Consider the following 12,420-nt stretch of genomic DNA (forward strand, 5'->3'; position numbering starts at 1 on the left):
ATACGTTGATAACACAAGTGTTAAACATCTGCTCCCCGCCCCCTTCCCAACCTCCCTATCAGTTGTAAAAGATCTAGATCTATAACGACGCTTGTATCAAAGAATGGCGAACTCACTGAATTACTCTTTGTGGGGTGATCACTCAAAAAAGTAGCAAAGACTTTATTATTTCAAATAAATTCATTAGCAGATTAAAACCATACGCACACCAGAGACTCAAAATTCATTTTTACAATCAAGAAAACATGAAACGATCAAAATAAAAAAAGTCATTTTATTTCCAAACTTAAATACTCTTGTGAACTTTAAGCGCGAACACACAGGAAGTTAGAAACATCGATCTCAGTGGAGACAAAAGCGGAAGTTATTTTAAACTTCCGCCTAAACAAGTAAAAGCATGAATTTAAAAGTTTGACGAAACAAAACTGTCAATTCAAATGTATACTCTGTTGTCCAGCAAGTAAAGGCACGAGCGAGATGGATGAATAGTTAGACCATTCATGACGTAATCCACGTCTTAAAAAACAACAACGATGAAATGGACTGACCGGACGGAATGATCAACGTGGGTAAAAGAACAAAAGTTATGGACGGAATCTAATATATCATAATATAATCAGTAGGGGGAACAAATGTTTTAAAATTCACTCTCATAAAAACAACTCATGTATATACAGAAATACAATGAACATGATAAAAAGTGAATATAAATATTTCGTATCACGCAGGTGATGCCCAGACTACGGCCGGCGGGCCACATTTGTCCCTTGACAATGTGCCGTCTATGGCTCCTTGAAACGTTTGCCAACATTACATAATAAAGCACGGTTCCATTAGACCTGACAGTTCCATTCGAATAAACGGTTCACTGGCACTCACTGCGGCCAATAAAAAGCGTCACAGAAATGACTATGGCTTCCAAGATGAAAGAGGTTGGTCAGCACTGAACTAGACAATAAGTAGTTTCCCTTTCAGACCTTGCGATTTATGAGGCACACGGTTAACGAGGGTGTCGTGTGACCAGCACAACGAGCAACCGCCTTTACTTTTCCCCAACTATGGTCAGGTACTTGGTGGAAGACATCCCAAAATTGAAAATCACAGTCTTCAGCAGGATTCGAACCCGGAACCCCTCGGTTCGGAAGCCAAGCGCCTTACAACTCAGCCATCGCGCCTACGAGCTAAATATTAAAAAGGTTTAATTCTTCTACAGAATTCTAAGAAAAAATGATTCAACATCATTATTTGCTTGAATGAAATATCTAGTTCGTCCATCGTGGTTCGATGATGACCACTTTGGTCATCCAGGGCTTTGCACTGGAGTTTTGTGCCCCCGCGTGTGGCCGGTGAGACCTATGTAAGACCGAATGTCAGGCTGCACTCTGGGCAGGTTATTTATTAACTGATTGAAAAAAAGAACAATAATGTTTTGAATAGTAACCACACTTAGGAAAACAGATGAATGCAATCAATATCCACAACCTGAAAGATGGTACCATGCAAAACAAAACATCATATTATAACATTATTTTAACAATCATAACAATACACAAGCATAGAGTATATTAGCTCATATATAGAGCAATACATGTGTTATGCCTGATGTTACGAGCCAAGAGACACAATGTTTAATCATGGTATTCTACAACTACAAGTTTATTTTACTTTCTAAAACACACGACAAATGTAACGACAAATGTAACGACAAATGTAACGGTAATAAATTATCATTACGCGAAGTAAACAAAAAAAATTCCACACGTCTAGAATATAAAAAACAAATACAATGTTAAAACAATATTTGCATAAATATTTATCACATAGCATTTGGAGCATTTGTAGGAAGTAACAGATAAAGATATTTGGAGCATATGTAAAAAATAACAGATAAAGACATAATGTAACACATTATCTTGTAATTTAGTTCAGATCTGTCACGTCCAGTTGGTCCGACAGGTTGGTCCTGTAGATATGAATGTCATATGTAGTAGGTTGGGTTGGTAATGGGCTGGAAGTTGGATACTGAGACCCAGAAACAGAAAGATAGTCAGTTGAACATTAACCTTGAGTAATACGATTTCTAAACCATAAGCCACCACTTCTTCGGGAAATGGTCGGATCTCTCAAGCGCAGAGGCGTCACTAGGGTCGGTGTCACCTGGTGACTTCATTTTCGCCCCCCCCCACCTCAGGGACGCCTCTGCCACAGCATCACGTATACGTGTAAAAAATTATTATTGCATCGATGCTACGGCTTCGCAATCCGATGCCCCAATAAGATACGTGCTGTAACCGACTCTGAATACTTGTGGTTACGTTTCCAATCTTACAACTAAATGAAAACGCACGTCCATAGTGGTCTAGTTTCCAATAAAAAAACAACCAAGTACTAAAAATGTGTGAGTTATCGTCTCTTTGACTACATCTTGTCATTAGTCCTTTGACAAAATTAGTACAGGAAACTTTGCCATATCTTTCAGAGTCATCATGATAAATTTTTGAAACAAATGAACACGAACGATAACCCTGCACAATCATTATCTACTTCCAAAAGAAACGAACGACAACCCTACCCTTACAGTACCGGCATCATTTTTTGTTTTGAACAAATAAACACGACCGCTAACTTTGTCTTACATTACCATTAATGATTTATTTTTTTTGAGAAAGTAATCTATTTATTCTTTTATATATTCGATTTGGAAACTAAAAATTCTTCTTGTCATAAGCGAAACAAAGTGTTGCACCTGTGAAGTGTATTAGCCCGGCCATGATCATCAAATGTATTCCGAGCATTTGTTGAATACTAAAAATAGAGCCTTAAAATAAATTGAGTTATCTCTCTTTTATTTCCCACGAGGTGAAGCACAAAACGCATTAAGATTCCGAAACAAAACAAAATATTATGGATTAAATATCTCATAAATTCCATATTCCCTAGTGGCATGGAGAATGGTGGGGAAAGTAAAAGGACGTGGGGGTGGGGGGTAGTCGAGGGTATCGAAGCGGACCGCTGAATAACTTGTTTATGTTTATTTCAAGACAACGGACAGAGAGCAAGACGATGGACTAGTTGGGGGGGGGGGGGGAGGGGAAGCGAGAGAACTAGGAAAAGAAAAGAAAATTATTGGATAGGAAGAAAAAATCGTAATTGATAATATTAATAATTGATTCGCGGCTTCTATAAAACTTGGAGCTGTTTATATTGCCGATCACACAGACGCACACACATCAATGTGTTACTGACCAACAGGCACAAGCAGTGAGACTGACACACATACACATTCTAGCTCACTGACCTACACCTAAGAGAATAAACCAGCGCCACAGAACAGGAAGATTTGTTGTTGGGCTCAGAGTTAGAAAGAAATGTTCGGAATTGAAAAGGAAAAAAAAAAAAAAACAAGAACAACAACTCTACTACTCATCGTGCAAATACTGATGCGAGTTACTTCTCATTCGGTAAGTATACTAGTATGTCAGTATAAGAACTCTTGTGCTCATAAAGGGAGCGGAGGGTATAAAGAGATTTGAGTTGCTAGCCTTAAGTAGTTCCAAAGTAGGAACGAAGTATGTTTTGTGTCTACAAATTTAAAAAAACTTGGAGAAGTATTTTGAAAAACCAAAAAAGTAGTTGGCCATTTAAAAAAATAATTGAGCAAATCTCTTTAAAACAAACGGTGAACATGAATGTCGACTTCCAATAAGAACTTGTACATGAATCTGAGAAGACAATAAAACAAAGGTGGATAAAAACACAGACATTTGTTTCACTTTCCATGTATCCAAGACATTTACTTCCATTCCACTCTTAGTCTTTGATTGAGACCCCTCCAGGGCTGGAGTTACCTATAGGCAATACACATTATAGTTAGGGCCCCAAAGCACTTAGAATATTCTTGGCTTATAAAGGGCCTCACAAGGGACAAATATTTCAAAAACTTTAGGGCCCTCCCAAGCCTAAATACATCCCTAGACACCTCTCTCACTAATTGATTAGAGAAGTAATTTCTAAAACGCTCCTAAATTTCGGCTACTTTTGAATGATTTATCCGAATTAAATAAAAAAAATTAGCCAGTAAATTGAAGGTTCGTTAGGTTTATTTTTTTAAACTGTCATGTTGGTTCATTCAAATATCCCCCCTCCTTTTGTTTTTTTATAATTAGAAAAGCCACGTGACGCTTCTGACTACCAGAGTGGAGGCAAGCCTATGAAACTTAACGTAGTAAGTTACAGATTTATGTCAGGGCGATATCCCACAGACCAAAGCACCCTCTTGTGCAAAAATAAAGTATGGGCCTTTTTAAAAAGAAAAAATGATCCCAGAAGTCGTTTGTTATATTTTCTTCTCTGCAACTCATCCTCGCTGTCTTGTGGTTTCTCTTTTCGATCTGGACAACAAAGAGAACCCCTGGTCAGTTTGACACGTTCCCTGCAGCAGACAAGAAGTCGAAGTAACCCAGGTCACTCTGGACCTATCGTCACTGGACTAGATAACCGGCATTAAAAGCCCACGCAAAAGTCCATGGGGCGGGGGGCAGAAAGGGGAGAGAAATGAAGAAAAATAAACTAAAAAAAAAGAGCTGCAACGAGAAAATGTCATCGAGTCTGTTTCTTTTACACTTTTCTCTAGTAAAATAAAGTGAGTATAGCAATAGTCGAATAAGCCAGAGGCGGCCTTAAATATCCATAAACCGTGTGTGTGGAATCAACAAACCTCAGAGGCACTTCAGCTAATCGTAGCTTAACTCTTTCTCTTCGTAATTATTTTTCCACGTTTTGGAAGCAATCCTTCATTTTGTTCATTACTATTTCACTGCCTTGTTATGATTAGGCTTCAATAACTTTGTTGTTTGTTATCAGAAAATGTTGTATTTGGTATAGAATTAAAAGGAAATGAATGCTCTTTTTATATAGTTCAAAGTCAAGTTTAAAGAAATTAAACATCAATTTAATTTAATGAGGTCAAAATCAACGATGGTATCGTTGATTAGGAGAGAAAGAGTTAAAGTAATGAAGCATAGAGTTAGAAGGTCTCTAGCCGTAACAATGAATGACTAAACATGACGTGTTAGATGTGCATAGCAGCACTAAAGTGCAAAGGAATGGGATGAGGAAGGGGAAATAAATATGGTGAAACTGGTCAGTTCCGACAAGGACTCGAACCATGATTCGCCATCGACACGGCCAGGTCTCGATTCGTTTAGAATCTAAAGCCATCACGATCTTTTTCTGTCCCCTCCCCCCCCCCCCCCCCCGCCCCAAGTGGATGGAGGTCTTGCTATGCGACAGAATGTGTGGGCTGAATGGAACGTGACGAAATATTGTGTGTCGCTGATTGTGGTGACCGAACGTTAGTCACTAAATGTGGTAAAAGAATGTGTGTCGCTGAATGAGGTGACCAAATGTGTGTCGCTGAATGAGGTGACCAAATGTGTGTCGCTGAATGAGGTGGCCAAATGTGTGTCGCTGAATGAGGTGACCAAATGTGTGTCGCTGAATGAGGTGGCCAAATGTGTGTCGCTGAATGAGGTGACCAAATATGTGTCGCTGAATGAGGTGACCAAATGTGTGTCGCTGAATGAGGTGGCCAAATGTGTGTCGCTGAATGAGGTGACCAAATGTGTGTCGCTGAATGAGGTGACCAAATGTGTGTCGCTGAATGAGGTGACCAAATGTGTGTCGCTGAATGAGGTGACCAAATGTGTGTCGCTGAATGAGGTGACCAAATGTGTGTCGCTGAATGAGGTGACCAAATGTGTGTCGCTGAATGAGGTGACCAAATGTGTGTCGCTGAATGAGGTGACCAAATGTGTGTCGCTGAATGCGGTCTGCGCAAGCGTTGTCAAGACACGTACACGTGATCAGAAAGATGAGCTAAGTAGACACGATATTCATGCATTATTAATTGTTCAAGTGGCTTATACAAGCCTTTAAGACGAGCTCTGTCATCAATTCATAAACGACCTAGATCTGCCTGCACGAGATCAACTGTCACAGGGTCGACATAAAAGTCCTAATGGCGGTGGTAGAAAATAGGGTCGGCGTAAACAGTAAAGCCTCCATCGGAAGCAGAGTTTTACATCAGTGATGCATAAACCACGAACCGCGAGCTACATCGGGCCCGTAAATTAGAAAGATCCGGCCTATCTAAACCTATGACTACAGCGCATTACAAAGTCACAAAAGCAACGGTTCTATTAGATTCGACGATTATTTGCAGTGGCATCTGTCCGAAAGATGTTAGGCCCCATAATGTTCTAACAGATTTAAGAACAGTCCTTAATGACACCTAATGGACAGCTCTAAAAATCGGCTCACAAAATGAGGGGTCATCCAGGACATGAACAAGCAACAGATACCCAACAGCTGGAAAGTATGGTGTTATGCAGTGTGTGTGCGTGTTTCAACGGTGGCGGTGGGAAGAGACAGTGTGAATGATGCAAGAGAAGCGGTATTGTCGTCAGCGGTATTAGGTAGGGGCAGACTACTCCACACTTCCAGAGTGAAAGGACGTGTTTTTTTTTTAAGTGAGTTACATTTTTAATTAATTATCCTTTTATAATATTACTTAAGTCTACCAGAAACATTTCATCTCAAGTCGATCCTAGTCTATTATGCAATAAAAGTTATATATAATATTGTTTACAAAGAAGTTATTTAAGTTATTTGAAGTTTTTCAAGTTAAGATTTAATACGCCTGCAGCGGTTTAGTTGTCCACTACCAGCAGTTTGGTGCTACAATGTCCGTCAACAGCACATGTAAGACAAGGAACTACAGAGATACAACGGCGACTCGTGCCCTTGTTTGTCGCATACTTATCATAAATTTTAGTCGTTTTAGGTCAAGTGTGGCTAATTACAAATGTCACCTAATAGTCTCGCATACTTTTAGACAAAGAAAAAAAATATTTATAAATTATAACTTTTCCATTCAGTTCGCTACAGATTGAAGGTTGTTATTTTTTTTTTTAAACTAAAAAGTAAACAATGTCAAGAGATCTACAACAACTTGGGGTTAGGGCGTGGAGACGACAGGCCCGGGAGAGATCTGAATGTAGCTGTAGCGCCACTGGGATGGATGGAGACAATGTCAAGGACACTAGATTGAGCCTCAATGTTGCCAACTAAATAGAAGCTAGAACGAAAAAAAAATTAAAATTTTATTCAGCAGCGCTAAAACGTGCAAAAAAACAACTTATCCTCTAACTTTAAAAAAAAACCAGCTTATCAACACTTGGTTTATTCTGTACATCGGATAGACCAAAAAGCTTGAGATTTATGCCATGTGTAAAGATCTGAAGTTACAGGCGAATTCCCATTTCGATAAAAAAAAATGGTTAGAACTAGTATTCAATACATTTTACAATGGTTGAACGTGGGGGCGTTGTGTTCTTTATATTTCGCAGCCAAGAAACTTTTACTGGCGACAGGAGATCGTTTTTTTTTGGTCCCAGTTTTTTTTACCACATAACTTGATGGCGTCATTCCGGAATATTTACGGCTTTTTTTTTTACAGAAACCCTCCAACCCCGTCTTCTCATTCACATGCCCATCACATTAAAAAAATATGTATTCTCAAGTTTCCAGTATCAGTCGAAGCTGAATGTTTTGCGTCCTGACAGAGGGACTCGAATGCCATTGAGTGTCATCTGAAATTTACAGATGTTGTTATTTGAGTCACCATCCACCATTGACTAACCCCTCCCTTCAGCCTTACACTTCCGCAATAGTCCAAAGATGTATCCGTGGATGGGAAAAAAAAGAAGACAAGTCAATAATCTCATGATCTGGTTTACCGGAAGCCACGCTAACCTATAAATAATTTGTGTGCCGTGCCCCCCAGGAACGCATTTGATTGGATATAAATTGAACATTTACTACCTGGCCTTTGATTGGTTGGGAGATAAATGTACTGGAATCCAACTAAGCGTCGACTAAAAGAAACAGAAGAAAACAAAAACGAATGATAAGTAGAGAGATAGGTGGGGTGGCGGTGGGTAGAGGTTTCAATCAATACAAAATGACCAGGTTCCTTGATATGAAGAATTAAATGTCATATTTTTTTTTGCTTGCAGTAGACAAAGTTATACGTTATAAAAATGTAGACCGACTTTACACAAACACTTTAGGGTGAGACACATCGTTAGGTTCATGCACCCCCTTCCATTTGATCCAATACAGGATATTGGCTTGATTCGTCTAGACTCTAACCAAACTTAACCTTAAAGGAACTGTCACAATGGCTTTCCAATCTTTAAAATCCCAATACAGTAAACTATTTGAGACTCCCTGAATCTCCTGGTAAAGGACTAGAAAGTACTGAAAGTTTCATCACCCATCTAAAGAGTGACACGTGACGTAATGAAAAAAAAATATCGACATTACTGCGCATGTTTGATGTCATCGAAAGAAACCAGTATGGCGGACGTCGCCATGGTAACGCATGTCGTGAAACAAGTGAGTCTGTCAGGAATGCCGATGTCAGATGCGACTTGAGAGTCAAGGAATATATACAAATATAAAATTGTATCAATCTGTCGCGAATGTCATGAACAGTTTGATAAATGTGGTGTGCACTGCCATCTCGGGTGACGCTAAGGTTGTTGTAAGTGCGCCAAGGAGGACGCCCGTGAGAGGTGTATGCAATCAATGTGATGTCTAGGCCGCCCCAGAACCTGTGTCCGTTGCTACACTGTTTGGGATAGGGGGGGGGGGAGATCAATGTGTCCGCAGTTGTCTAAGAGCATCGGTGAATAGAGACGTGCCGAGCAGTGCTGTAAGTATGGACATGACGTAGATATGGACATAATGTAAGCGTGAACACAATTTAAACATGAACCTGATGTAAAAATGAATATATATAATGCCACCATGGACATTATGCAAACATAGACGTAATGTTAACGTGGACATAACTAACAATTGTTAAGGTAACATGGACGCTATGTAGACCGGTGTGAAAACTTCTTTAAAAAACAAAATCCTTGAGAAATACATACAGTGGCGTAGCTAGGGTGGGGGGAGGAGGATCCCCCCCGGGCCCCCACATGAGTTGGGCCCCCAAATTAGTGTTTTTTACATTTAATATTAAAGATAATGCAAAATGCAGGGGCCCCCAAAGAGGTTAAGCCCCCTGGGCCCCCAAATGATGGAAAATTCCTAGCTACGCCCCTGAATACATATAAGCTCCATACTACTTATCAGATACACATATTGTCATTATATTCACCATAAATAAGAACAATTCGTATAAAAATGAGTAATAATCTAGAGGGAACATAATACTGCTCATAAAGAGAAACATCAGGCAATACAAAGAAGCAGTAATGAAATTAACACATTAGGAATACAATATTCATAGCAAAGTGGACAGCGCATGTAAATGATAGGGCGAAACACTATGGAGCGAACCCTTGGAATAACAAAATAATAGGCTACAAGCATTAACATTGTATTGTAACCATGTTTTCTGGTTTATGTGTCACAAAGTCCACGCTGATATGTCTGCTTAAATCGTATTGCTGTTAGATATTCATCATCAGAAAATTTCAACCAATCGCAAGCAAGTGATACCTCACGTGACTAGGCAAGCCGCCATTTTACTACTGCTACGATGTCTTTTTACTCCAATTTTTTTTTTTAAACATCATTGTGAACCATCAAGTGTGACAACCAGTCAGAGTGACAACCATCCTCCTTCTTCATTAGGGATTTGGTGTCATTTCAGAAGCTGTTGTGCTCTCCGCTGTCTGAGGCTTGATCTCTCGGATGCTAAGGTGGCTGCCTGGCATCAGTTGATCAAAGAAGAAGGCTAGCATGTCATTGGACTGTGGATGTAAAGAAAAATTCATTAAAAGTCTACCATATTTAGAACGTACATTAGCAATAGAAATCTAGCTTGTGCAAACGATATTAAATAATGTCAAATTACATTTAAAGACAATCTTAGTGCCGATTGACGAAAGGCAAGATTTAAAATCTTCCCTTTCAGATCATGTAAAGGTCATCTGTTTAAGAGCTATGGTAAACGAGGATGCCATGTGGACAGCACAACGACTAACTGCATTTACAAATATCATGTACCCAACAGAGCTTGGTCACATGGTGGACTCAGGGGCGTCAGAAAAATACGAAATTCAAAATCCCAGTCTTCTTCGAGATTCAAACCCGAAACCCCTCGGTTCGGAAGCCAAATGCTTTATCACTCAGCCACCACTAACATACATATAAATCACAGGACACAGGGGATCCACATAAATTATTTCATATTGAGAATGCATTTAATTTATTCATTTTTACTTTAACTCCCCAAGTTTCTTTTCAATTTTTAATTTTTTTTCTTTTGATTAAATTTTTCGCCATCTTGATATTCTTTCTCTTTTGAGTTATTGACATATTTAAATTCTGCGTAAAAAGTTGTAATAGTAAACATTTTACCATTTTTTATTTAAATGCTTAGAAACATTTATATTTAATAAATTAGTCAGTAAATTCTTGACGTCTAAAAAAAAACGGGGTTCTTTCAGATTTTGTTTTTCGGTTAGGCATACGTCTCTTCCCTCAACAATACTGAAAGGGAAACTAGATTTGACCAATTGTATCGCTTCATTCTTACAGCAGCTGTTAGGCTTAGTGACGGCCTAGTCAAGCGCTATGGTACAGTTATAGATAGATAGATTTAAAAGCATTAGGACAACCAACTCGAGAAAAAAAGTAACATTTTCATCTAAGCCCCTCCCTGTCCCAAGAAGTTAATAGCTCGCAGGTCTGACTGATTCGAACAAACTGGTCAGTGTAAGGCTAGTTGAGACTACGTGTAGTCGGTCATGACAACCAAGCGATAGTGTTTGTTGTGTGTTGAGTGGTCAGGCGAGAAGATACACACTGCCGTGGTTAGTCAAGTATGTAAATCTCCTTTAAAACGCATTTTTTTCTTTGATTACAAGATCCTAGATCTAACTGCATAGACCAAGATATATTTCTTTTACGAGAATGTAAACGTCACTGTATGGTTTCCCGTTATACAGTAAGTCAATAGATTAAATTAACAGGCATGCGTGACGTCACATAGAAACCCGGTGAAAGTCTGACCGTTTTGGATGCGCAGGAAAATTACGTCAGAAAAATATCAATTACTAAGTTATTATTGCAAATAAAAACAAAATAATATGATATTCATTATCTGTAAATCAAAACACATATTATATCAAAAATTGTCAAAACCATCGGAAATTCCCTTTATGGAAAGCAAACAGAAAGTTAAAAGAAGAAATTAAAATGGAAACAAAGAGCAGTCTACTGTGGTGAACTTAATTTATGAAAATCCCTTATTTAAAACATACAACATGAACTACGTGTAGTGTAAGGGCTAGCAATGAAGAGGAATTTTTAAAATTATAAAACCTGGAAAGGTGTGAACTCGGTAAGATTATATTTCTTGACCAAAACTATGGCGCCAAAAAGATAGCAAGCGGACAAGGTCAGCAGAAGTCAAGCTGCTTGAACAGCATGCAAGAATAGTCCAAACCTGGTTTCCAATGCGCTGACTCGTAGAGCCTATGAGACCGAGTGAAAAACTTGGAGACGGAAGCACCGTGACCTCCGTGACCCCCATATCGAAGGTACCGGAAGCACACGACAGAGCATCATGGCGACGCGATGTGAAAACTGGCGCATAGATTGCGCTGCCAGAAGAAAAACGTCAGAGAAGAAAAGGCCCACGACACTAGCTCCAGCTGGAACAACCTGACCAGTCTGCAGCCAAACATTCCGGGCTCACATAGGTCTGACCAGCCACATGAGGAGGCATAAAACCCCAGTGCAAAGCCCTCAACCCCTTGGATGACAAAAGTGGACATCATCGAACCACGATGGACGAACTATAGATAGAGAATCGTGGTTGGGCGCATCGTCACAACTTTCCGAGACGCAAAGTCGATAAAGATTTAAAAAGAGAGAAAATGGGGGGGGGGGGGGGGGAGATGATACGAAAAAGGGCGACCACTAATTTCAAGATGTAGAGGTAATGAACTGATGAAAAAAATATCGCCACTACATCTTAACAAAAAAAAAAGTCTAAAAAGAAGTTTTACCCCCCCCCCCCCTTTTTTATTTCTTTACTGCATACAGCAAAAAGGCGGTATATATTTTTCAAAAAACATCGTTTCAATAAATTTGATGATCTAGAGCAGTAGTTCTCAAACTGGGGTCCGCGGACACTTATGGATCTACTAGACGACCGCAGAAAAATAAAATTTGTATACAATTAAAATAACGTACTCGCTTAAAGCCAGTTTACCCGATTGGATTATTTGAACAGTAATCAACCCGCCCCTCAATATTGTGTAATATTGCGTATTACTTACGACCTAAACTAAAGATTTGAAAACATCCTTCCCTTAGGATATTCACCACAGA

At 39.3% G+C, this 12,420-nt stretch overlaps 1 protein-coding gene across 3 annotated transcripts in view; it reads right to left on the minus strand.

Moving 5' to 3' along the window:
• Window positions 1–256: 256 nt before the first annotated feature.
• LOC106074007 (dynein axonemal assembly factor 8-like) overlaps window positions 257–12,420 on the minus strand; it is a 116,464-nt gene continuing 104,300 nt past the window's right edge. For all 3 annotated transcript variants that reach the window (XM_056011362.1, XM_056011364.1, XM_056011361.1), the window contains exon 32: window positions 257–9,830. In XM_056011362.1, coding sequence (XP_055867337.1) covers window positions 9,708–9,830 — 123 coding nt within the window. In that variant the 3' untranslated portion in view covers window positions 257–9,707. The remainder of the gene's footprint in view (window positions 9,831–12,420) is intronic.

The sequence above is a fragment of the Biomphalaria glabrata genome, chromosome 14, assembly GCF_947242115.1.
Source record: "Biomphalaria glabrata chromosome 14, xgBioGlab47.1, whole genome shotgun sequence".
NCBI lineage: Eukaryota > Metazoa > Mollusca > Gastropoda > Planorbidae > Biomphalaria > Biomphalaria glabrata.